The sequence below is a fragment of the Sphaeramia orbicularis genome, chromosome 7 (genome assembly GCF_902148855.1).
Source record: "Sphaeramia orbicularis chromosome 7, fSphaOr1.1, whole genome shotgun sequence".
NCBI classification, from domain to species: Eukaryota; Metazoa; Chordata; class Actinopteri; order Kurtiformes; family Apogonidae; genus Sphaeramia; species Sphaeramia orbicularis.
The window spans coordinates 25,361,759-25,389,438 of NC_043963.1; the positions used below are offsets into that span (position 1 = coordinate 25,361,759).

The following is a 27,680-nucleotide window of genomic DNA, read 5'->3' on the forward strand; positions in this document are numbered from 1 at the left end:
ACTCATGAATTCCTATGTGCCCTAGTTACTGCATGATATATGATATGAACCTATAAAATCAGCTGCCTACTGTTACTCGAAGTGTAGACAGTAGCATTTTAATCAGGATCTCATGGAAATTTGCAAGTAATTCATGTATTTTAAATAAATAATGAAGTGCACTTGGCTACCTATTCTTGCACCCAGGACGATCATTGATTAAATTCATATGATTCATGCAATGATTTAATAGTAATGATTGGTTATATATAATATAATATATGTTATAATATGATAATTATTATATACTTAGTCTTCAATATGCATGACATAGTGAAAATTCCCATACTGACATAATCAATTATTGTTATTATTAGTAGTAGTAGTAATACATATTTAATCTTTCCACTTCATCAGTTGGTTTATATTAAAGGATGAGAATTTAGTAGCATTTTTTGATCATCTTTTTCATTTTTTTCATCATCATCTTCTTCTCCTTCTTTTGATAATAATGATGATAATAATAATAATAATAATAATAATAATAATAATAATAATAATAATAATAATAATAATAATTGTACTAGTAGTTGTACATATTTGATCTCTTGATCTCGCCATTTAATATTCTCCATATATATGATGAGTATTATTTTGGATTTTTAGCCTTTTACCTTCTTATTTTGCTGATTTTATTATTGATACATGAGATGGAATTCGAGATATACCATCTCATTTGCACAAATATCCGAAAATAAGTACAATGAAATTATATTCATCCGTTTTGACTGAATTAGATCATTTGTCGTAAATGTTATCACGTATTTAACTCATTGGCAGTTCAGCGGTCGTGGGTTGTCTGAGCTGATCCTGTGGTTTCTTACCTAAAGCAAAGCCACATGTGTCAGTCGTGTGTGTTTGGGCTTCCTCTTTGTTTCGGCTGTACAGTACAGTCCACGATGTACAGTATGAGTATGTTGTGTAAGACGCGTCCTGGCTCGCGCACAGCCCAGACACGCCGCTAGATGACAGCACTGTCTAACCAATTAGCCTGTGAAAAATAGCAATATTCCCAACTCCATATCGCAAGGATGTGGACTGTCCCTTCCTGTTTTAGTGCCGAGAGAGCCACCGTAGCGACTCACACCGGAGCAGGAATACATGCACTCATAACGCGATTATGTCTGGATTTTCTTTGCGTTTCTCAAAGACGCGGAGCTTTCTTTTCCATCGCGGGCTGCGCAGGTTTATTTAATAGGAAACGCTGTTATGTTATTCCACGGGTAGCTGGTAACATAGCAGGCCTGTTTATTCCGCTGCCAACCCTTGTTCCTTTCCTGTGTCAATGATTGTCCTCCCCTTACTCTCATGGCGGAGACTAAAATAATATATCACATAGACGAGGAGGAGACTCCTTATCTGGTCAAACTGTCGGTTTCTCCAGAGAAAGTCACCTTAGCGGATTTTAAAAATGTCCTCAACAATCGACCGGTCAATAGCTACAAATTCTTCTTCAAATCGATGGATCAGGATTTTGGGTAAGTGGCCATCGTCGGTGATCATTATTATTCTCATTATTATTATTAGCCTGATCGTCTGGCTCAGTTGGTGTTCATTAACGCAGTGTGTATGGAACTGTTTATTTCAGATCATGGTTGACAACATCAAATGATGTTGGTTGTAAACGTTGTATCGTGTGTGCAAACTAGTGCCGTGTTTGTTAGCACGCTCCTGGCACCTGCTCATTATTCCAGGCTATCCTGTGCGCAGTGGAGGAGACACATGAGTGTTTGAAGTGATACCAGATCCGTCCGGAGTCCTCATGACGCAGCCCTGCATGTAGTCCACACCGAGCTAGACCCACATTAATGTCAACAAATTCAATTAACCAAAGCCCAGACACACACAGACACACACACAATGGACTGCAGGTGACTCCCAGGGGAATAAGGCAAGCACAAGACAGCTGTGGTGACTGTTGGGAAATCATGGAAATACAGTTTACACTGATTCCATGTAAATGAGGAAATCTGTCAAACAAAACTACACCTACACTGTATCAAAACTTAGACTTTAAGTTTTCTAAGCATGTGATTATCAACATAATCATTAGGGCAATAACACAAGACTTCAGTGACATTAATATAAAAGGCTTGTTTGTTTTTGTAAGAAATAAATGCAGGTTAAATAATGCATGGAGAAAGTCACAATAGTCTTCTGTAGTTCCAAGTACATTTCTTCCAGTGTTTTGTTATATAACTGTGTAATTCACTGTTATAAAAGAGAGGTGAGAATAAATGAAATGACTCATGACCATAGTTAAACATTGTGCAGTCATAGAGTAAACAGCATACATTTTAATTAAAACATTTTAGCACTAATTAATTCATTACAGTCTTTCTCTGCTGTAACTCATTTATTTCAGGAAGTCTTGTCTAATCACTGGATGCTAAATGTCATGGAATATATAAACTGTTTCCTTCCTCTCTTCTCCTCAGTGTCTTTGTGTGTTTCTCTCCATCTAACTCTACCCTTACTTTCAGAAGTTTCAGCAGGCCTTCACAGCTCTGTACATACAGGCTGTGTGATGAAGCTGCTACTTTCTTCAGCTCTCTTGGTCAGAGAGATCAGCCTGTACACTGAGGGTGACATATTTGTGTCAGCGCCTGTTTCTCATTCCAATCTCAATTGTCATACACAGACAGGCTCGAACATTATTACAGTATCTTGGGCTGCAATCGGAAATATGACTGGAGGAAGTGCAGAAGCAGGCAGTGTCTCAAGAAGCAAACGTCATGCGTTTCTGCAGCCTGACCTTGTGAGGGGAACTGGCTCTTCCTGGTGGCAGGCTAGACTCGGTGCTGCGCTTTGTCCTCAGTTCCAGCTTCCTGCCTCTCTTAGACTGCAGGCTGGGCCGCTTGCTGGGCCTCAGGTGATCGGCAAGCAGATTATGGAAACAAACAAAGCGTGTTTGCTCTCTCCACATGGAGACGTGGCTCCGTGTTGCTGAACACACGGCTACAGGAGGCCAACCGGCTTCTGCGTGTGCACCCAGAAAGCGTGTTAAATGAGGGTGAGAATTGGCCATTTTCAAATGACTGTGAGGCTGTTGTACACACATGATAAAGGCACCTCCGTGAGCATCCTTGCCTTTGAGTTGAGGTTGAATATTCAGGCTTTGTGAGAGCCGTATGGTACTGGCACAGTATGGAAGCAAACCTAGTCAAAGGCACAGAGGAGAGCAGTGCTTTGTGGTAGCCATGCTGGCCGTACTGCATAGGCACAGACAGTATGGCTTCTGGAGAATTAGCTTGGGAGGAATAAGACTGCTGAGCAGAGAGGGAAAACATCAAATCCCTTGCAGTTATAGACAGTGTTTGAAATGTAAATGAGCAGTCAGCGCAAGGTCCTCTGTAGTAGACCCCCTGCTGCGGCGCAAAAACCAGCCATTTTCTTATGGGATTGCTGAACTACTTTAATGCTAGCCATATCAGCTCTCTAAGCAATGGTGACACAAATTTGATAAATGGTTCGCCCCCAAAACCTCGGCTCAACCTTTTACTGTGAACATTTCATTTCATTGTTCCCCGTGGAATAGTGTGGAGTACATATAAGCATAGGCTGTGGCATTTCTGTTCACACAATCGAGCACAACAAATCCAGACGTCAACGCTCTGCGCATTTCATACCTCAGATTTTTTTTTTTCATATTGTTTCATTCATCAATATTCATAAGACAGGAAGCTAATTGAGGCTGGGTTGTTTTGAAGCAACCCACTTTGCTGTTTTTTTGGAGGCTTCAAGGTGATGATATGGCATTTTGTCATTGCCAATGGTGGTGAGTGGGTTTGAGATCTCACTATAATGCAAGTCACAGACGCACTGTGGAACTGTGGAAGCAGCCAAGCCGAAGGTCTGAAAGAAACAGTCTTGTTTGTGCTTCACAAAATAGGGGGCTGGCAGGGGGATCTTTCTTCTGCAGAGGAAGTGATGCTAAGCCCCTGTAGTTAAAGGATGAAAATCTGCAGCTTTTTTGCACAAATGCGCCTCCACCTCACCTCGATTGTTTTTGCTGTTTGAGGATGGTGACATATTTGAAGGTTATACTGAACTTACGTGTCATAGAGGTGCAACTATGCCTTTGTTGTGACAGTGACAGTGTGATATTGTCAGATAGTCACATTGTAAATGGAAAAGGGCCTATGAGCCACAACTCTCTTATTATGCTGCTGTAAAAATGATACTATCAAAAGCGTCAACCATCAGCACTATGAACACTGTTATTAAAAGTTTTCTTGATGGTTTAAGTTAAATGAAGGTGTTTACAGAGTCAGTGTCAATTAAAGTCTACCTATTCACAATCTTATTTGACTGTAAATATTTTTCTTCCCTGTTTACAGTATTATTAGCATCAGCCCACCAGAGTCCTTGGACTGCTGGCCGGTGTTGGCTGCCTTCTCCTTCCCCTGCTTTCTGGTTTAGGCTGTAGCTACCCAGCCCTCTTCTGTCTCTCAAAGCATAAACAAACACGTCTAATCTCCCCCAGCTACACAAATATCCTCAGTGGTGGAATATTCACCGATCACTAGGGTAAATCTTTTGTCATTATCCTGTGAAATCTGTTAAGACCTATTTAAGCTGTCAGCTCAAAGAAGTCCGATCAGTGACAGCGGCTCACACCAGACACATGCTTCTCTAAACAGGCTTTCGGCGTGTGTCTGTGTGTCAGTGGCTGTTAAGTGTTCAAGGTGGAACTAACCCTGCTTCAGATATCAAACGGAAGCTGAAAAGAATGCAGGCCATGTGTTTTTGCCGCATGTTAAAGATGTCATCTGTTTTCTTTGGATTTAACTCTCGGTTCTGTTGATTTAATTCCTTTACAGATGTCTTTAGAGGATTGATTTCGTGTTCTAGGAAGCATGAAATATGGTAACAGTGGTGAACTCTGGTGGAGTGGAACTGACAACCTAATTTGCGTCAGACAGAAAGAAGAAGTGTGGCAGATTTTGTGTTTGTGCCGACCACTCCTACACCCTCACGAGTCACCTTGCAGCTGGCCGTGTAGCTTGAGAGAGAGGATGCAAACACTTCCTACCTAACAAGCAGCCGGCAGACTCAGCCCTCGCCTCCCTCCCTTTTCCTCCCCGAGGTGGAACAGGCCACAGCAGCAGACCCCGTGGTCGTCAGTTCCTGCCACAAGGCTACGTTATCTCCGTCCGCCACTCCCAGCAATACAGCTCCCACAGCAGCCGTCCACACAAAAACATTACTAGCTTGGCTAATCATTTCAGTAACAGGGAAGCTCTGGCAAACAAGACGTGGAAAAAAAACTATAAAGTCGCTGTCAGACACCCCTGCATAAAATCTTCTTAGGTTTTCCTGCCGCTCTCAAGTTGTGCCTCTCCCTTTTCATGCTCAGTGTTCAAAGCCAAAAGCTAATGTGAGATCTCCACAGACTTTTAGAAATGCTTGGTTGTACCAATACTGGGAAAATCCTTTGCAAAAAAAAACAACATCCATATAAACATTCAGGGGGGTTATAACTAAAACTGAGGATTTATCAGGGTGTGTTAGCCCTTGGGTTTTAAGCACGAGCATGATGTTTGCTACCTCAGCTGATCTCCTACCCCTCGGCCAGCTTTGGGCTCAGTGTGTGTGACACGAGCCTAGCAGGTGTGGTGAGAGGTTGCTGCTGAACTGTGTCCCAGGAGGTCAAAGGGTAACTGGGAGGTATTTTTGAAGAGAATTTACAGCCAAAGACGAGCATACTGACAGAGGCTCACACATCAGACGGCTCTATTAATACACACTCCTGTGCCTTGACACCCTGTTGTCACATATCTATCTATCTATCTATCTATCTATCTATCTATCTATCTATCTATCTATCTATCTATCTATCTATCTATCTATCTATCTATCTATCTATCTGTCTGTCTATCTGTCTGTCTGTCTGTCTGTCTGTTTGTCTGTTAGCGCAGGGTGATATGATAAAAAAAATTAGTGTCTGTTTTTTGGGGTTTGTTTATTAACTGGGATTTATGTAGATTTGTGGCTTAATGTAATTTTAATTATTAGATTTTAATTAAAAAAAAAATTGTATAATAACCATATTTTCACATTAACACATATCTATCTATTAGGGCTGAGTATTTTAATTACTTTTTGAAATCCAATAATTGAGCCAGTTTTAGTTGATTAGTGGTTTGTTATGCTGTTATCATTAACATGCTCTCTCCACCCAAAACAAAATATATTACCAACCAAATAATAGGGGGAACCACAAGCTTATGTATAAAACACACTTAAAATGTATTTTTTATTTTATTTTATTTTTTTTTTTCAGGCTTTACTCAAACAGATGCAGTGCTCAGGCTGAAACAAGCCATAAACGTTTGTTCAGTGTCTCTTTGAAGTAAAAAAAAAAAAAAATCTTCTTTGTGTAGATATGTGGTGGTATTATTGAAAATCGGTGCTATGTGTTTTTTAAGATTCTGGCAGTTTTACTATGTACATTGTATTTTTGAAATATTTTTCCGTTTTTGCTACAGCTGCTTCTTAATGTAGGTTTGTGCCTTACTCTACTATGAGGATTTAGAATCTGTCATTTTAATGTCATTATTTAATTTGTGCGATGTGCTGTGTGTCATATCAGCGTGTATATATCACCCTACTATAACTGAATGGAGTGTGCACACCTGCGCTGGTTTACTGATTTATGACCCTGTCCTAGCCAGGTTAACTGTCTGTTATCACATTGTTGTGCTTGGTGTAACTGGATGAACTGTATTTTGCATAAATCACTGATAGAGTCTCACACCGAGAATGACACTGCTACTGCTCATTGAGCTTACCCGTGCTAGTGAGGGTGCAAAGCTGGTTGAAAGCCATGTGGAAAATGTGGCTTACAAAGCGTGAATGTCTCTCAGTACGTGTCAACTATGCAGGGAAGGGAAGTGTCTCTAGGCTGTACCGTGTTGTGTTGAGCTGAGTCTGTGTCCTTCTGCTGCTTGGTTGACACTATCTGTCTGTGTGTTCCCCAGGGTTGTCAAAGAAGAGATTTCCGATGACAACGCCAAGCTGCCCTGTTTCAACGGGAGAGTAGTGTCCTGGGTAAGTAAGATGGATGGTGCGCCCATGCTGCCCCTCTCTCCTGGCTGCTTGCCTGGCTCTGCAGCCTCAGCTCTAACGAAAGATATGTGGAGCATTCATGGATCATGTAAATGTAACAGTGTAACACCTCCACAGAGCTGTTTCAACACTCTGAGCCTTGATCTCACTGATCAGCTGTATTGTAAAGGCGTGAGTGATTCCATCAGACACTAAAAATGGATGCTGTTATAAAATACAGCCAGACATAACTGGGCTTGACAGCTAAAATATAAAACATACAGTCGAGTAGAGCTCTGTAGTTAAATGATGAGCATCAAATGGTGATGTGCGTATTTATATTATGATATTTAATTTTTTGTTTTGTCTCTTTGGTTTTGTTTTCATTGTCAGCTCAAACTGTTTTTCAGTGTGTGGTTATTTAACTTAATTATGTATACTTTAGTTTGGAATAATAATTTTTACCGTTACTTTGTAATCATTATAATAAAATGTTTGTCATCCTTGGACCATAAAACAGAGTTTAAAACCACAAGTCATGCAGTTTCAACTTTTACTTGGGACTTGAACAAAATAATTTGACATTTATTGTAATAATTATTAATTATTTTTATATCATGATTATTTTATTTTATATAATATAATTATTATTAATAATTGATGTAATAATTATCTATTTGATTCTTATGAAAATGTTAAATGCAATAACATTTTAGGCCATATCACCCAACTCTGCCATTGATTGATACTTGTCTGTCTTGTTCTTACCCTTGAGCTAAAAGGGTCACATGATGATGATGATGATGATAATGACAAAAAGTCTTAAGCATATAGTGTTTATGATTTATAACAAGTTTTCCTCCATAGACAATAAATGTCAAATTAAATCCATTCATCATGTTAGAAGAGGATTTACATTTTAATAATTATCTGTCAATCCCACAAATCAAAGATGGAGGTTTAAGAACTGACTTAAAATATCTAAGGGGTTATATAAGTGTGTTTGACAAGCTTTCAATAACTGCACTTGATGATTCGCTTTGATTCATCAACTTAAAGAATTGTCTTTATTTAACAGTGTTGCCTATAAATGTATATCCTATATATTGATCTGTCAGGGAAAATTCATTATGTCGCTTTGACGGGGAGGTCAGAGGTCACTCAATAGTACTTGTGGAGCTGTTAAACACCTCTCTGCTGAATGACATTAAGGCAATGAAAATGGAAGGCATTTTTCCTGCTCAGGGACAGTTTAATTTACACTGTGTAAACTGTGAAATATTCTGTCAGACACATACACACTGAAATAAAATAATCAGATAATCATTGGATAATTAATGCAGTTTTCCAGAAAATTGGAGAACCAAGCAGCAGAGAAAATCTGCTTATTTTTAACGTCTTAAAGCCAGAAAGCCAGACAGCAAACAGCAGACGCAGCAACAGAAGGTGATGGAAAGTGCAGTAACACTTTCAGTCTTTGAAGTGCAGCGACTGAAAGTAACCCACAGGTTCATTTAGGATTCCTGTGCCACAGATGAAGGAATTGTACTGTCATAATGACACCTGTGAATCCCAAAGCTTGCATTAGAATAATCAGTCCTCACAGTTGTTAGTCTCTCCACGGCTGCCTGCTTTAACTTTCATTATTCTGGCTCAGATGAAAGGAGAGTTGCTGTATCTACGGGTCATTGTACATCATCCTTTGTACTGACACTCAACTGAGTAAAAGTGGTGTGGTCTTCTAGGTTTTTTGTCACTCTGTGTGTTTCTCAAGTTGTTTATGCGTCGTCACCCATCATCTGAAGGCCGCATCTCATTTCATACCCTTCCCTTATGTGTCCGATTTGTACACAAGATGTCTGTCTCTGTGGTGGAAACATCACTGTGTATATTTATCTCTGAGTGTTGATGTTTTTCATCTTCCCTCATCTACTCTATGGGGTCTATATCATTTGACAAATATTTATTATTGCTTGTTTCCTAACTAAATAAATCTGTCAGGTCTAAAATGAATTTTTCTTTGCTCTCCAATGCCTTCCTTCAGTTGGTCCTGGCAGAAAGCACCCACTCTGACGGGGGATCCCAGTGCACAGAAAGCCATCCGGAGCTGCCCCCTCCCCTCGAAAGAACAGGAGGCATCGGAGATTCACGACCCCCCTCCTTTCAGTAAGTCGGCTGATTACGGCTTGTCATATATGCACAATTGCACACACAGGCATGTAGGCAGATGTATTCAAGCACACAATTCTGTGACCTTTTTATTTCCCAGCATGCCATGTGTGCTAATCAGAAACTGAGTAGCTCATCAGTGGGATTCATCTCCGTGGGCTTATATGAGAGGTGTAGGATTATACGCCTGTACACTGTGTGAATATGCCATGAAGTATGTGCTAAAGTGAGTGTGGGAACACGCAAGGGTGTGAGCATGTTCCCCACTTGTGTGTATATTCCTTCCTGCCCACCCAGCCAAAGAGTAAAGCGTTAGTCCGCTCATCTATGTAAACATGCATATGATGCGTGCATTGCCAGTGTGGCTGATTCTTGAAATAGCCTTTGCAGCATAAACACCTCCAGGCAAATACTGGCACTCAGGGAGCGTCTTTGTATTCAGTCACTAGGAGCATTCATCCATCATGAGCTTGCACTTAAAAAAGAGAGATATGGTACAAAAACAAAGTGTCGCTTAAAAGCTCAGAAATATAGTTTTTCTCAGGAGTTTGATAATTATCAGCACGGTTTAGACTTGGCTGCAAACCAGTAGATCACAGAAGATCACTAGACCTTCTGAAGAGAAGTCCCGAGCTAAATATAGTTAAAAGGGCTGGGGGCAGTGGGGGTGCAAGTTGTTGCCATTGCAGTGCCAGAGCAATACGGCAGAGGATCTATATTGAGAACATGCAATCTGTCATGTCTCAGCGTATGTCTTTATCCAGTGTTTGACATCTCAGCTCGCTCTTGCCCTCTATGGGCTGCAGCCTGCTGTTTTGGCTGTCAGCTGCTCTGATGATTTTATTGTTCCTGGCCTGCTTTTACTATGACTATCGCCACCTTGTGGAGGAGCAGGACGGTGGTGCCAGCCCCTTTACCCCACGTCATTTCCCCTCCGCCCCTACCTCCCTCCCTCCCTCACTCTCCCTTTCTCTTTCCCTCTTTGAGTCATACAGGCAGGCCTTTCTCTCAGAGAAACAGAGTGGTGAATTCCCAATAGCGAACGTCCTCTCTTTCTGAAATGAATCCAGTCTCCCTCCCTTTACCGCTCTGTGTAACTACCTCGAATATTATTACCACTTCATTTTCTCTTTGTGCTTTATTCATGCATTTCATGTGTTTGTTGGTTTGAATGGCTCTATTTGATGAGCTCGTAGAATAGGTGTTTTGGGCTGAGAATGGACACAACTGATGTGCTGCTGCCTGGTAATCCGGATTAACAGACATTAAAAGCACCCATCTACATTTCCCAGGAGGGAGGGGTGGCAATTGGCAACACAGTGGGGAGGTGGTGGTGGGTGGGGGAATTGAAAGGGGGTGGCATTTGTTCACAGCTGCAGCCTTGCGCCTTGGATAATCTCCCACAGGATCAGCAGACCTGATACTGACAGGCGGCAGACAGGCCCTCAACAATACATCAATAATCAGTCCCTACAATCACTACAAATAAAAACCCAGCCCAACTATGAATCTGTGTTCATAAAGTAGAGTTTTAACATGAGGTATTTGCACAAGAGCTGACCTGTGCTGCTAAATCCCAGTCCAGCTGCACCCATTAGTACCATGACACAGAAACATGTAACTATGCCATATTGAGCACTTTGTCCCGCTGTGTGAACACAGCAGACACAGCGTCCTGTCTGCACTTGTGTTTTTAATTTGCATTGATCATCCACCCTTTGCCACTGAAGTGTATGAGAACATTCTTATTACACCCCTCCAGATTCTTTTTTTACTTATATATTAAACTTTATATTTACAACAGTAACATATAGAACTGAACAGAATTAAATACAGTTATTTATGTGGTTGTTAAGTTGTCAGTGATTAAATGAATTGCCAAATGTCTTCTTTTTTTTTTTATCTTCCCTGTGACAATAAATTAAATACTCTGCTTATGGACGAGACAAGACATACATTTGAAGATATCATCTTTGGCTTTGGAAAGCAATTAGTGACATTTGTCACCATTTCTGGCATTTTATAGAGAAGGTTAATCAACAATGAAAAAAATCGTCAACTGCATTTCTGCTTATGCACAGAAAAATATCTAGATTACCATGTTCCCTCAAATTTTAATTGTTCCTTTGACACATTCATCATTTTATTTTTTTTCATGCTGTTGACATGTAAAGATAATCCATTTCTCACATCCCTCTTGAGCTCTTATCGTATGTATCCCATTAGTTTTCAGCCACAAACTTCATTTTTTTCTGCCTTGAATCGTCTCTTTGTGCTTTTATATAAGCTGACAGTAAAGTCTTCATCAGATATCTTTCTTCTCATTAACTCAATATCTGTCATATTACCAAGTACTACTACTGTATAGTACTTGGTAACATATTCTAGGGTCTGATATATCTATATGATAGAGATGCTGTATGTAGATATGAACATACCATATCCAAAATACATGACAACAGTCTACATTTATTGCCTCATTACTTCCAACATGGATGCACTATAGTGAATTATTTGTTCTTCATTTTACACGTAATAGAGTCTAATTACATGTAAGGCAGTGTTGTGTTTTAATCCAATTTTGTAACTAATCCTCTTCAAAAATGATCAAATCACATTCTTTTTCCCATTTTAGCTCCATTAAATGTAAATTCTCAACTCTATTATTGTTATGCCATTTTTTCCAAGGTTTATGTTGTGGGTAATTTCTCTATCAATTGAAATATAGTCTTGGTTGTTTAATACATGATTTTATTTCAACACTTGGAAACTCTGTTAAATTATAAAATTTGGTCCTAGACTAATATTTGTTGACATGTTTTGTACACCTTTTTTTCTGTTTATACCCAATTAGTATGACACTGTTACCATTTAAGCATGAGTGTACATGCATGCATGCATGAATGCACCTGCACGCAAGTGTGATTATAGATGCAGGTATAAGGTACATGTAGCATACATGCCTAAGTGTGTGTGACAGTTTGACAGGGTTGAGTAGAGTTCTCACCAGCCTCAGGTTTCATAGGTGCCCGGTGGCTGTGTAAATCCCTTAACCCAGGTGCCTGAGGCCACGGCGTCTCCAGCCCTCTGACAGAATAACAATCTGCCCTCCAGCTCCTTCAGAACCCCCAGACTCCTCCCAGATCCCCCGGTACATAGGCCTCCTTATTGCTCAGCACACACCTGATCTACCACTTCTGCCTTTTTTATGCGGTCTGTCACTCTCCCCTCTCTGTCTCCCTCTCCGTCCTGCTTCAGGCACCATCTGGGCTTTCAATAGGTCTCATTAATGCCAGTATTGTCCACAATGGCTCCCTCTCAGGGTATCTGGTCATTAATGACACTTAGTGAAAAACACATCACATACCGCAGAACAATAAACCTGCTATTTTGGCCAGAGGGATTGAATTTGAAACAGAGTCATATTATGAGTTGCATATTCCCCAAAGGCTGAATGGCAAGCAAACAGATATTTAACAGAGAGAAGAATATTGTAGAAGGGGATTATATTCAGGAGCACTGGTCACAGTCTGTCTAGAGAATTAAATGGAAAGACTTGCTGTGAGACAGACAGAGCGTGTGTTTTGTTCATCATTATGAATCTGACTGAAGTTTTCCGATGTGTGTGTGTCGCAGCGCCAATGCGGTGAGCAGTCGAGATGGCCTGGACACAGAGACGGGTACAGAGTCCCTCCTGAGCCACCGCAGAGAACGAGAGAGAGAGCGAGCACGGAGGAGAGCGAGAGAAACTGAGCGTGAGTATTATCAGTGTGGAACAGATGGATCCTAAAAATGCAATTATCTTGTCATTTCCAAGTTATTACATTTCACTGAATCTTAGTCACTTATTGAACATAAGATGTCAGTCACCCACAAAAGTGGACGAGCTGCAGACATGTTTTTAAAAAAATAGCCCTGAGGCATCACATGCTACATGTTGAACTTTAGCTGTGTGAGAACAAGACACGCATATCTAAATTCTGGAAAGAGCAAAGGAAGTGGAAAGCAGTAAATATGTTTTCTGCATGTCATTTCTGGAATTTTCTGTCTTGCCCAATAATTGTCTTTCCTCTGTTTCCTGTGTCAGGTTTATGGTCAGAGCTTGTTTTCCACTCAGTAGTCACTCTCCAGGCTTGTAGGATGATTATACCCTGTCAGAGGACATGTGTTTGATGAAACATCATAGGAAAGTCGGTTTATGCCTGTCGTTCTGATCTAAATGCAACTATGTACCTGAAAAAGAAAAACGTGGTTGCACTTTTGAAAAACCCTTGAGGGCTTTTAACAAGTTAAAGGACATGTGCGTGATTGTTGAGGTCACTGAGACGCTTTGGATTTCGGTGGAGTTAAATACTGTTGCTGTTAGATCACTTTGGTAGGAGAAGGTGGGCTTTCTCCGTGTTCCCTCAGAGAAGCTGTTCTGCTTCATAGAATCTCTGTTTTTAATATGATAGTCTGCCAGGCAGCATCGCATGACTCTGCTATCCAAAACAGAGCTGGTGGTGCAGCAGGAAAATACAGAACAAGGTGTGTTTTGTTGGCAGTACAATCCTACTTGCGATATTCTGGGATATCCACTCCAATCTGTTCCCGTCCTTGTCACATTCACATTTTGGCTAAATGACTTGTTTTCGTGGCTGAAGTGTAATAAACCAGTCTGCAGTCTGCTGTTGTTATTTTTTCACTTCATACCCACCGCAAAGCCACTTGTCTCAGTCTCTCCACCCCTTGTCCTCTCTTCACAGCAAGCCTGGCTCTTTGCATCCTGTGCTCCAGGCTCATTAACCAAATACTCATTAATTTATGTGGCACAATTATTATAACAGCATAAGGTTGAGGTAGAGGGAAGGGCTGGAAACACATTCAGCCAAATGTGAGCTACAGGACCAAGTGTATCCTCGGAGAATAACGGCATGATCATATCTATTGCTTTTATTGTGATTATTTTCTTATACTGTACCACTTGGGATCGTAGTCTTGATTTGGCACTAGACGTGTTGTCCTTGACAGCGTCAGATCCACTGTTGCTTTCTGCCAGCTCCACATCTGTTATTTTGTGTTTGATACGGAAATACCTCAAGCCTAATGAGCCTTTTGTCTGTCTTCTATCCCTTTTCCTATTTATTCAACTTCAACGCAAATTGAACACATTTACAGTAATAGACCGTGGAGTGTTGCATCAGGATCATCTCTCTCACACACAGGCAGTCTCTGTTTCCTCACCTTATATCCTGTGCTTGTTTGTTAGTTCTAATTAAGGGAAACCATCAGGGGAATTGGGTGTTTCCCTCTTGGTCTACCAGCAGCTTGCAGCTCGTAAATCTAACAAGCAAGTCTTAATGTAACGTAATTCAATTGTATGAAGACTGTGGGGGCTCAGCGGCGGTGGCTGGATATAAAGACATACAGAAGAGGCGAGTAGCTCCGCCTCCTGACTTACCTGCCTGCAGCATCAGCAGCAGGAATTCCCCTGTCACCCAATACACATGCTTCAAGTGATTCAGCCTCAGTGTGAATACTAGCTGTTTTACAGTGAACAGCTAAAGTGCTCGACTCTGGTAAACATATCTCCTCTTATTCTCTGTCTGTGCTGCAGCATTTCAGATTGAATGGATGAATAATGCAGCAGTTGAAAATTTTAGCAGGGGTGAACAAGTGTAGGGCCCCAAGGGCAGCAAGGATGTGTGGGATATGATCTGATGTTCCAAGGCCACCAGGAGTTTTGCATCTTAATCTATTGTTCGGACAGGACCTCAGTGTTCAGCTTTGGTAACATTTAATACTAAAATAAAAGCATTGGCGGTGCATTAAGCATTACACTGATCAGTGCTGCTGGGATTTCAAGGTTGAGGTCAAAGAAGACACGGCTAAGCCAAAGCACTTATGCTTGTATTAAAGTGTTAACACAGACCACAAAAACAGCCGGAGAACTCAAGCTATCCTCTCACACAAAAACAATCTTTAATTTTTGTGATATGATGCTCCTAAAAGCATGTGGGCTTTTAATAACCTGATGTTTTTTACTTGAGGCGGAGATGGGAGAGGACACCACATCGTCTCCAATCTCATATTATGTGTTCAGGAAAATACCATCACCTGATTGGTCAAATGCAGATAAGCAGTCATTCTATATTACATGCCATGGGAGGGAGCGCAGTTTCAGCTCAGTTTCTCTGTGTGTCGGATGAAGGCTCGCTGTCGAGTGTGGTGAGAGGGATTTGTTGTGTTATTTCTGTAGCATTTGTTTGTTTATTTATGTTCTATTTTATTTTTGTGGGATTTCTCAAAGTCTTTTTTTAATGCAATATATTGATAATGATCATAGTTAAGATTCAGAGTTTTGTCTTGCAGTGATGACAGTGAGAAAGTGTGTGACAGTCCTGAGCTTTTGTTACCATTTTTTTTTTTTTTTTTTTTTTTGTTACCTGTTGTTTTGATGAACTGATGATGATGATTATGATGATGAAAAACTCACCAGTAGAGATAAAAAGTGAAAACTTCCACATTTATTGATGGTTAGCATCACATCTAGTAAAATTAAACAAATATGCATCATCTAATTTTTTTTTTCCTTTTTTACAAACATTTTATTCTTTATGCTCTCTGTTATGTTTTGTCACATCTTTCTTCCTCTCCTATGCTCATTGCTTTTTTTGTTACTGCCTCTATTGTAGATAAACTGTGAAGCCTGTCAGGAGCCGGCCGATGTGCAGAGAGCATCCAGAGTTCAGACTGGTTTTTAGAGATCCACAGCACAAAGTCACAGACGCACTTATTTGCTTTCTTTTTATTTTCTGGTATGGCAGTCATCTGATCATGGGAGGAAATATGTTAGAGTGACTCCGGACAGTGGATGTCACTCTACTGATTAAGTGCTTATGTGCAGCAGATCAGCTTTCATGCGTGCACCTTTTGGGCGGAGCTAGAAATGGGAACTACGACATTGCTGGAATGCTTTGCTCGCTCTCGGCGAATATGCTGTCTGCCACACCCTCTTCGCCTTAGGAGACCTTTCCAACCTATACGCTGTTTTCCTGAGACAGCACCACCTCACTGCCAATGTATGTATAGTGATAGACAAGGATTACAGCTGGAAATAACTGGAGATACAGTATTGTTTTATGTACACTCTTGATAACCTTGTCATTCTGGTAATTTTGAAATCTTTCAGAGCTTTATCATTCATGCCACTCTTATCTTCAATTATCAGATACATTGCTTCAGACTTTTTTCCAGTGTTGCCACTCTCAGTCTGAGTCTCCTCCTCTTCTGGTTGCTTCCTCTTCTCTGATCTGACTCTGCAATAAACAATCTGACCTCCTATGTGACTCATAGCTGCTTTGCTCTTTCTCTCCAGTTCCTCGCATCAACGGCCACTCGAAATCAGAGCGCACTGCCAGAGACTCAGCCATGGGCTACGACAGTGCCTCCGTAATGAGCAGCGAGCTTGAGTCGAGCTCATTTGTTGACAGTGAGGAAGATGAGGATGCTAGCAGGTAAACTATTAAGTCACATCTAAATGCATTTCTGCTTCATTCAAGACACTTACTATAAATCATTTGCCTCTGTTTGCTGATTTTTGTTTGCGTTATCTCATTAAAGACCCCAAAAGAAAGAAGCGATAAGTCAATTATTTTAATCACAGTATAACTCACACTATAAATAACTATCTGCTTCATAAGTCATGTGTTGCATTCATTTTAAATTTATTTTCCCGTGAGTTTTCAAGGAAACATAAATCACTTAGAGACACTGAAAAATGATGTGAGTGTAAGACACTAGAGAAAATAAGCTTAATAGCATGAGAAACTCCAGCAATCTCATATTAATGATGTTGTCTACCTCCCTATTATAGAAAATCTGCATTTCTTTACATTGCAAGGATTTTGGCTCATAAATCAGGTCTACAGTTTTTGCACATACACTACACGTACTCCTACTTTGATCTAATATCCCTGTTTTGCCCTACATTTCTTCTTCATTCCCCTCTCTTCTTCTTCTTCTTTTTCATCTTCCTTTTCTTCTTCTTCTTCTTCTTCTTCTTCTTCTTCTTCTTCTGTGTTTCAGGCTCAGTAGCTCCACAGAACAAAGTTCTTCATCACAGTTGATGCGTAGACACAAGCGTCGCAGACGGAGGCACAAAGTGGCCAAAATCGACCGGGTGAGCACCTCTAAGACACATCACTGTTACCACTGGAATTGAATTAGACACCGAGTGCGAGAAACAGATGAGATGGCTGATTGATATGGACTTTACGCCACTTCTGCTGTGCGTCACTTACTGTTTCCACTTTGTGCCTTTCCAGTCCTCATCCTTCAGCAGTATCACAGACTCCACTATGAGCCTCAACATTATCACCGTAACACTCAACATGGGTAAGGATTTATTTTTACATATTGATAAAGAATTTATATATTCTTTTGTTACGCCTGAAATCGTAACACGTTTTTCTCTTTGTTTCATAACAGAGAAGTATAACTTTTTGGGTATCAGTATTGTTGGTCAAAGTAATGACCGGGGAGACGGCGGTATCTACATCGGGTCCATCATGAAGGGTGGAGCAGTTGCTGCTGATGGTAGAATAGAACCAGGAGACATGCTCCTCCAGGTATACTGATGCATGTTGTTGAATTGTTGGCATATGTTGTCAGGTTCTGGCTGATGCTGATACTGTGTGATAGTTGTCACATGAAGGGATGACTGTATTGCTGTCCGTGGTTTTGTGTCATATTAATAACCACAGTGTTGTATTCGCTTCCGTTGCTAGACTCTTGTAAAAGTTGTAATTCTGCCTCTCCTTTTCCTTCCTGTTATTGCCTCTCTTTGATCTCTGTGCCACAGAGCTTTAAAGCTACACCCACAATGAAACACATAATAGCTGATTTCATTTTCTTGTTGCCCCAACATTCACAGTATAGGTTTTATTTGGGCTGTGTATCACACAGAAAGCAGCTTAGGATTTGCCTGTATCTGAAGGCCTAAGAGCACTGTAGAGATGAATGTGTACACAGTGCAAGTGCATAAACAGATTTAACTCCTCTGTACAGCTTCAGAAAGCCACAGAAACACACTATAAATATATGTGTAATGTAATTTTAATGAGTTAATTATATATTTTCTTGTCTGTCAACCAGGTGAATGACGTAAACTTTGAAAACATGAGCAACGATGATGCTGTGAGGATCCTTAGAGAAATAGTTTCTAAAACTGGGTAAGAATTGTTAAGAACATACAAGCAACGTGACTTTACTTGGTGGTGTGTACTGTGGCTAATTGAGTGTAAAGCTTAATGTTACATTTCACACTAAAGTTTAGTTGTCTAGAGGATAAATTGTGTAAATAGTTCCTTTGACCAACCACTAAACTTTTGCATAACAAGGTGTCCACAAATCCTTAAAAAGTCTTACATTTGATTGACCTCAGTTATCCTTAATCATTCTATAAAAATGGCACTCAAAGGTTTTGAAAATTACACAGACAATAAATGATGTTGCTGCATTTGCTTTGGAAAATCTTTGTAAAGAATTTGTCAAATTCATAATTAGTTTTTAGCATTTTATCATTACAGAAATGGGAATGAGTGGATCCTCTGACACTCATTCATGAGTGGAGGGTTCAAGTATGAGCTGTAGCAGCTTGAACATCAGTAGCAGAAACAGTCAAAAAGAAATGGAAATGTAATATTAGCTTGATTAAAACATGGTCAAGACTGGTTCAAGGAAATAACTGAGACCTGTTGTCCTATCATTTTTATGAATAATGTCTTACATTTCATCAGACGTCTTGAAAGTATCTCAAAAAGTCATAAATTTAGCATCCTTCAATATGCAGATCCACTGATGATACTCTAAATTTGGTGTTAACGCCACAGCGATTAGAAGCTATTTTCACTTTTCTTTATTAGAGATTGCTGTATTAAATTTGGTTTCTTCCCATGTTTCAATTTGACAGTTTTATGATATAAGCAGGGCTCCCACGGGGTCTTAAAAGTCTTGAATTTACAAATATGCATTAATACCTTAAAAAGTCTTTAAAGGGTGTTAAATTTGATATGGTAGGTCTTAAGTAATGTTGCCATAAATGTGTTTAAATGTGTCTGTTAAATGTCCAAGCTGCAAAGAAAGTACTGTTGGTCTGCTCAGTTCCACCCATTTCAACCTGACAATTTATTTGAAACTAGGAACCAATTATTGCTAACTTTGCCGCCCTCAGTGAGAAATGACTTGTAACAGTGGGAATCACAGTGTTGGAGTAATAAGCACATTTTCCTAAATTCTAGGAGTCACAAATTTTTGCCAGTATGGCTGTGAAATGGATATTAAATTCTGCTCTAAGTAGTCTTAAAAAGGTCTTAAAAAGTCTTAAATTTAACTTGTAGAAACCTATAGGAACCCTGGATAATGTGCTAGTAATATGGCGTCTTAAAAACGTGTTTATTAGTCACACCTGATTTGTTCTCATTTCTTTGCTCTGTTTGTTTTCAGTCCAATTAGTCTTACTGTTGCCAAATGTTGGGACCCTTCCCCTCGAAGCTACTTCACAATCCCACGTGGTAAGACAAGCACCAGAAACATGAACATAGACATATTTCTTGTTCACATATGAATATCTTTCTCAAATCCAAATGTTTTTTCTTGCCTACATTTGAAGATGTAAAGCGAAACCATGTCCTGATCAGGTTTACACTGGTCCACGTTGAACTGTACTGCTGATCAGAACTCTGTTGTTGCTCATTTCTTTAGCTGAACCTGTTCGACCCATTGACCCTGCAGCCTGGATTTCACACACCACGGCCTTAACAGGTCCTTACCCACATTACGGTAAAGAAAACCATCACTTTCGCTGTTCATGAAGTATACAGAGTTTCATAACTGCAGTAATTTAGAACAACTGAAACCTCTTCTGCTCTCTTATCACAGAATTTGATGACCTGCCGTTGTCTGTGAGTAAAACAGACATGGCAACCATCGTCAAAGTGATGCAGTTGCCTGACTCTGGTTTGGAGATCAGAGACAGGATGTGGTTGAAGATTACAATCGCCAACGCAGTCATCGGTAAGAAAAGCTGACCTATATCGGTTCCCACTAAACTAAAAACTAAAGCATGTTTTATGTCAGTTCTAATGCTTTTTAGGTTTTATAGTAATGCAGTATTGTATTCACCTCACCTGAGCCATTTTTCTTTCATTTACTCTAAAATAAAAAAAAAATACTTCATTTGAAACATTGTGAAACACTGAACCATGATGAAACTTTTTTGTGAAACTTTATTGTCCCTAATTTTTTCACATTGCTATATTAATTTTTACTTGGTTTAACCTTCGTCTTGTGTTAGCTTTGTTTCCATCTCTTATGTTAACGGGTCGGTTTTGACCCATGTCTTAAATCAGCTGTAAAATACACTAAAAACTATTATCTATCATCCAGTTTGTTTCTCATCTCTTGGTTATCTTGTTAGGCTTCCTTATCCATGAAAATATTGGTTTTAATATTTTTGGTATGGGCCTCTGGGCCTTTTTTTTGTCAGTATACCCCTCCATGTGCTCTCTGCAAGTCACCAACTCTAAACTGAATTGACCTCACATGTCTGGACAGGCCTGCTGTAGCTTGTTTTGTTTTTGTGCAGGTATACTGGATATCAAGGCAAAATGAGAATCCCCAAAAATTTGCATGATTGTTAGAGGAGCTGGCTGTCAGTGTGTTGGCTGACAGTGCACTTATGATTTCAGTTTTGGCTCTAATTATTGCTTTATAATCTTATTTTAATAACTGGGTCAAAACCGACCCTAACAGCACAAAGGTCATAATTTCAACCAGAGCATTTCATAATTTAGTGAAAAAAAAAGTTTGTATTATTTTGTTAAAATAGAGGTTCCTGACAAAGTCAAAAAGCCTTGATGCAATAAACAAATTTTATGTGGTTCATTTATGCATTTAAAACCTTAAATGGGTCGGTGCCGACCCTAACACAAGAGGAAGGTTAAATAAGTTTTTTTGTTGATTTTATTCTAGAAATTGCATCTATTTGATCACATATCACCAGCTTCCATCAAGTTATACACATGTACAGTTTAGATCCATTCTTCATATTTTTGCAATAAGAAAAGAACAAAACAGACAAAATAAACATAAAAGAAAGAACACACAAGTATAAACATTGGGTGTTTCCATTTAGCACAGTAGAATGAAATAGTTAAAAAAAAGAGGGATGTTTCAAGGAAATGTAATCTTTCCACTTCTTCCATAATTTCTCCCATAAAAGTACAAATATCATATCTGATATCTTACCAATATTCTGCGAATCTTATGGTTTAGCCAAATACCTTTCTGCAGGCATATTTAAGATCCCAAATAAATATTTGATTAAGTATTTGTGACGTCAGTTGTATGAGACCAAACAGGAGTTCATCCCAACTAAAAGCAATTTTGTCTCCAAAAATAATAACTAATTATGTATAAATTTTGTGGAAAAATTATGGCAGGACCAAAACAAATGGAAGTGATCAGGTTCCTGGGAGCCACAGTTTCTCCAACAGCAGGAAGAGCCTTCGTAATGAGATTTCTGGACAGGACTGATAAAATATCTAATGAGACTCCACGTCCTCCATGAGGCTGAGTTCGAGATTCTACACTGAAAATCACATTTTCATGTAAATCAAGTTTTTCTCTCTGACACATGGCTATTAGTTTCTTTTACTCATTATAGTTTAATATAGAAATAGTTCATTATGTGATTGAATGGAGATAAATTTTAAACCATAATCTGCTTCATATGCAAAAATAAAAAAGATTCAGAGGAGTTTAATTTCAGAAGAGTGTTGGTCCATTAATATAAAACTAATGTGAGGTCATACTTACAGAAATCATTGTTATTCATGCCATGTAGTTGAATGTTTGGAAAGTTTGTAGTAGATTTCTCACAAGTCCAAAATGGTCATGGGTGTACATGTATTTATATTTGTGGTGTGTACATTTATTGCACTAACATCTGAAAAATTCTTTCCACATTGAGGTGCTTGTTTAACTACTTTGGTCACTGTTGTTATGCGTATCACCAGTATTTTTAGCGTCTGCTAAATCCATCAGAGCAGAGGCCCACATGTCTGTTTGCTGTGTGTATCAGGTGCCGACGTGGTAGACTGGCTTTACTCCAGAGTAGAAGGATTCAAGGACCGGCGGGATGCGAGAAAGTATGCGAGTAGTCTGCTGAAACATGGCTACCTGAGACACACCGTCAATAAGATCACCTTCTCTGAACAGTGCTACTACACCTTCGGGGACCTCTGCCAAAGTACAGCCACTTTTTTCTCAGTGTGTCAATAGTGCAATGCTGCTTTTTAATGAATAGGAGGATTGTGCTAAAAGTTTCCCCTTCTGGTGCTGTTTTCTCTCCAATAAGACATGGCATCACTCAATTTGAACGAGGGATCCAGTGGAGGAGGCTCTGAGCAGGACACTTTGGCACCGCTCCCACCCACCAGCAACCCCTGGCCCCTGGGCGGCCAGCCATTCCCCTACCCTCCCTTTCCCTCCGCACCCCCCAGCTTCCCGCCAGGATACTCAGACCCATGCCACAGTTTCCACAGTGGGAGCGCAGGGAGCCAGCACAGCGAGGGTGAGCAATGAGCAGGAGGGACAAGATGGGCCTTTGAGTTTTCCATTAGCCTTTCATTAATTAATGTGATCATTTGACTCAACATGCAACATGACATTATATTTAATTTAAATATTTCTGGCATGTGATGTCAGTATTAACAAGTGTCTGACTCATGCTAATGGCCGCTTTTTTTGGATTTCTGGGCAGGAAGTTGACACTGAATTGCATTTTCCATAATTAAATATCTAAAATTTTATTGTCAAGGTCAATCATGAGCATCTTGAGTCATGCAGCGGACAGCTCTGCAGTACTGGGTGTGTACAAAACAATCTGATTTCAGCCATATGATTACAAACCGCCAGCTTGAAATGATCAACTCCGAGTCCATCCCTGTCCATCTGTTTCTGAATGATCTTTTGTTTTCATCTGGAATCAAAACATGACATTGCCTTGTGTTGCTGCTGCATGGTTTTTAATATCCGCATTGAGGGCGACTGGAAAACAGGTGGCTTTAATAGTTTAGTGGGTGGTGATGATAGTGTAGCAGGAGTGTCCATTTTAGACTAGACAGGCCAGACAGATAATGGTAAGTTTCATGTAACCATCTGTCAGTCTGTACTTTTCATTGTTTTCAGTGATTCATCCAGACATTGCCATATCTTGCTTTCAGTCCTGTTGTCATTCTTTCAGTCGGTGTATCTGCAACCTTTGCAACACGGTTGGAGAGAGATGACAAAGACAAGTGTTTTCTATTAATTACAGTTTTAGTTTCAAGCGTCTCTGAGCCTGCCTGTGTATTAGAGTGCATGTGTGTCTGTGGGGTTAACAAGTTATGGGTTTAGGGTCCAGATAAAGCGGAATAAATTAGGTAGTATCAGAAGAGCTGGGCTAGGAGGTGTGTGTAATTCTGTTGTTCCCTCTGTTTATGCTGGGCAACGGTAGACTGAAGGAGGAGGTAGTCCCAGGACACTGGGGGAACCGGTAAGCCTGCTAACCCCCTCTCCTCCTCTGCTGCTCTCTCTCTCATTAATCCTCTTCATTCTTATTCTATCTCTCCTCTCTTTCTCGTGTGCTCCACATTCTCCACCTATCATAGCTTTAAGGTTTTTTTTTCCTCCGCCCGTCCCATGCGTCCTCCTTCGTCCATGTGTACTCTATGTGTGACTCTCCCGATAAGTCCATTCTCCTCTCTGCACCTCTGGGCATGCATTCGTACTGTGCTGGGATCGCAGTGAGAGAGGTGCATGATGCAGGATGATCACTCTGAGGCTTGTGTTATCATTCTCACTGATAGGGGGCAATCATGCACCACTTTACCCAGTACTGTTGGGCTCATTGCGGAAGGGGAAGTGTGGAATGTTTGATTTTGCAACAGTGTGGTACACCTCTATCAGAATGACGCCAGCAATATGAAATGTGACACTAAACCGTTAACAAAACCTGAAAACAATACAATCCTTGTGGTTTCTGTTGTATTTTTTGTGTTAGCTGCTGAGTTGCAGTGTCTATCTGATGCAGGTGTATCTTTGACATTTATTCTACTTTCTACTCTGTGAATGTTTCAGTGTTTGTATGGACGTCAGAGGAATCTCACTGCATTAGTTACTTTAGATCAAACTTGGGAGAAGAAACTTTAGAAATAATCATATTTGCCTTTGACAGTTGACTCTTGCTAGACTGCTTTAAAAAGAAAGTCACACCTTAAACAAAGCACATTAATGTGTATAATAACAATAGTGTATTTTACTGTTGGGCTGTGTGATATGACCAAAATCACATACATTTAATGAATGAATGATATATAATTATTTCTATAAAATGGCTACATAGAAAGGCCTGTCTGTTCATATTCTTTACAACTAAAGGGTATTTTCTTTTTTTTTTTTTTTTTTTTTTTTTTTTTTTTTTTTTTACTTTTTTACTTTCTGCATTTTTTCTAATGGAGAAGGAAACAAAATAGAAAATTATTATTTCTGGAGTAATTTGCAAGGAATAATTCCCTTCTTCTTGTCAAACCTTGTGACTGAACTGGACCCTGTTTTAGGAATAAGGTCTTTAGTCCTGGCTGATCAAAACCTTTTTCCCTGTGTAGAATATCCCAGTTCCATGTCACTCTTTTATATGTTTGTGTTGCTTTTGGAAAATTCTGAAATTTTCATATATGCATATTTGTCAGTACAATAACAGTAACAAGCATAATACCAAACAATAGATGTTTTCTCTTTCCTCACCTACTGTCATGTCACACAGCCTTATCTTACTGTATATTAAGGGGATTTTTATTTCTGTAACATGTTCTGTAAAGTGGAATGTGCTGTTCATACCCTTATATTTTGCTTAATGTGTGACTTTCTGCCTTGATGTAGAAAAACAGCTGTTCTAAGTCAGATTTAAACACATATTGATGGTTTCATGCCCTAATACTCAACAAGACCAAGCTGAAACGCTGCTGTTGTTCCCTCCTAACAGGAAGCCGAAGCAGTGGATCCAACCCCAGCGCTGGCAAAGGTAGACGCTCTTCCCCACAAGAGAAGGGTCACAGGTCAACATGCAGCGAATCAGAGCCAGGCGTCCGTGGAGGGAGGCGCGCTGATAGGTCCGCCAGCCAAATGAGCCATCACAGCCACGCCGTCTCCAGTCACAGTCATGCCCGATCGAGTCTCAGTCACAGTCAGTCACACAGGAGCCACTCACTGTCACAGAACACCCATCCCTCCTTCACCTACAGTCACGCACCCTTCACCCAGCAGGGGCCCGGCTCCTGCGCTCACAGCGAGAGGAGCCACGCGTCCTCCTACGGCCCCCCGGGCTTACCTCCCCCGTATTGTCTGGCCCGTCTGGCCCCCAAGACCTCAGTCAGCAGCAGTACGCCCCCCGGAGCCCCTCCTGGGAGGGAGTTAGCAGCCATTCCTCCTGAGCTCACCGCCAGTCGCCAGTCGTTCCAGCATGCTATGGGCAATCCCTGTGAGTTCTTTGTTGATATCATGTGACAGGACAGTGCCTTTAAAACTCCTTGAGCACAAAACAATTCTTTGTGAACCCACTCAGTCTTTTGCCTCCGACTCCGACTCCGGCCCTCTCCCTATCTTTCTCTATGTCCCTCCGATGTCTAAGCAAAGGATTATGGGCCGTAAGAGCACAACAGAAGGGAGTTCATACACACACGACAAGGGTTTTCTGTGGCCTCAAACCCAACTTTTGTATTGACGTGACGTGTACAGTTTGTGAAACGTGAGTGGTATTTAATGTGGTGATTCTTTAAAGCTGCCACACGGACATTCTCGGGAGTGTTTATGTACTCGGCGTAGGACATTTTCAGATCTGCAACACCTTTAAGCTGGCTGGGCCTGGATCTCAATCCCCCAGACCCAGACTCAAAACCAGCCCGCACTTACCATAAGAACTTTTCTCTGGGCCGAGAACTTGGACTGGACCCTCAGACTCATATCTGATTAATTTTAGCACGTTACACCAAACCTCTGGCTGTGTTTTCTTTGTGCTGTGGCATTGCCACCAGCTTACTTTTTTGTCAAGGTGAGTTCTTACCTGCCAACTACTAAAAGCTAACCAGTTTACAATCCATGGATTTATTCAACCTCAAAAGGGAGGCCCTGTAGCCAGCCATTAATTTAATTAGGCTGCATATTGCATGACTGTCTCAACTGCTTTAAAGAAAAGAAACTTTATTAATTTTGTTTAAAGTATTACCATTATTTTGGGAAGGGGTTCCTCTTGCCAATGTTCTAAAGGAAAAATCTGTACACTGGATGATTTTTGTGATATTTATGTGATCATGTTGCATTGATGGTGTCAGACTTTGTCTACTACGGCTGACTGACAGACAATCAGACATCACTGTAAATCAGTGGCCAGTTTCCACTGTTCTAGCTGTGCTTTGTCGAATGTATCATTATTCCTGAACCCTGACATTCATTACTTTATGGTTTCAACAAACTGAACTGAGCAAATCACCCTGTATACAGATTGCAAACAGTAAACACCCACCACTGCTTTTAAAGAAACTCAAAGGGTGGGCCTAAGATAAACCGGTTTGCTGAGAGCATCATAGATGAGCTTTGATAAAAATCCAATGTGACAAAAAGCCAAAGCCTCACATAGTGTGGTGGATACTTCTTTATAATGTGGAAGCGGTCTATGATGCAAATCTCTTTATGATTATCATCAAACACTTCTCATTTTACGACTTCAAAGTGACTTCAAGGGGAATCTTGGTCTTTAGATTCTGAACTCCTTGCAAAACAATGGCAACCCCGGGTGTATCTGTCTAAAATACAGCCACAGGGGGGAAATTACACACAAACACTAATTTTATGAGCACTTTTCCATTTTGTCTCTCCCTCCCTTTAGTATGAAACACTGTTTGCAATCAAAGCTTTCTCTTTTTGTTTCTTTACAAAAGAAGAATAAATTGTACATAGAAATTTATTATATATATATGAATAAAAAATATATATGTTCAAAACATTCTTTTCTTTATGTCTTTTACAATAATCTGTATATTTTGTCTTGCTCTTAACACACTGAATTCTTTTATTCACTTTTTGACAGAGCCACTAGGTGGAGATATTTGCTTTCTTGTTTGCTTTCACTTTAATTATTATACAAGATTTTTAATATATAAAGTAGTTTAATAACTTCATATAAAAACATAAATGTTGTTATTTATTTTTTATTTACAATGATTCTATAACATTTAAGTCTGTTATCATTTCTCAAGCAGTGGGCAAATGTTTGAAGTCAGGACTAAAGACAGTAAAAAACAATGTATGAAGGTATAATCTCACCACAGCAAATGTGTCAGCCT

At 40.1% G+C, this 27,680-nt stretch overlaps 1 protein-coding gene across 1 annotated transcript; it reads left to right on the forward strand.

Moving 5' to 3' along the window:
* Nucleotides 1–1,071: 1,071 nt before the first annotated feature.
* dvl1a (dishevelled segment polarity protein 1a) lies at nucleotides 1,072–27,340 on the forward strand. Its single transcript, XM_030137835.1, has 15 exons — nucleotides 1,072–1,517; nucleotides 7,023–7,092; nucleotides 9,134–9,255; nucleotides 12,895–13,013; nucleotides 16,616–16,754; nucleotides 17,326–17,419; nucleotides 17,565–17,634; nucleotides 17,728–17,867; nucleotides 18,394–18,470; nucleotides 19,744–19,811; nucleotides 20,002–20,079; nucleotides 20,179–20,313; nucleotides 22,382–22,549; nucleotides 22,658–22,873; nucleotides 25,325–27,340. Exons 1-15 carry the CDS (start codon nucleotides 1,348–1,350, stop codon nucleotides 25,843–25,845), a joined length of 2,187 nt encoding a protein of 728 aa, XP_029993695.1. The 5' UTR covers nucleotides 1,072–1,347; the 3' UTR covers nucleotides 25,846–27,340.
* Nucleotides 27,341–27,680: the final 340 nt, after the last annotated feature.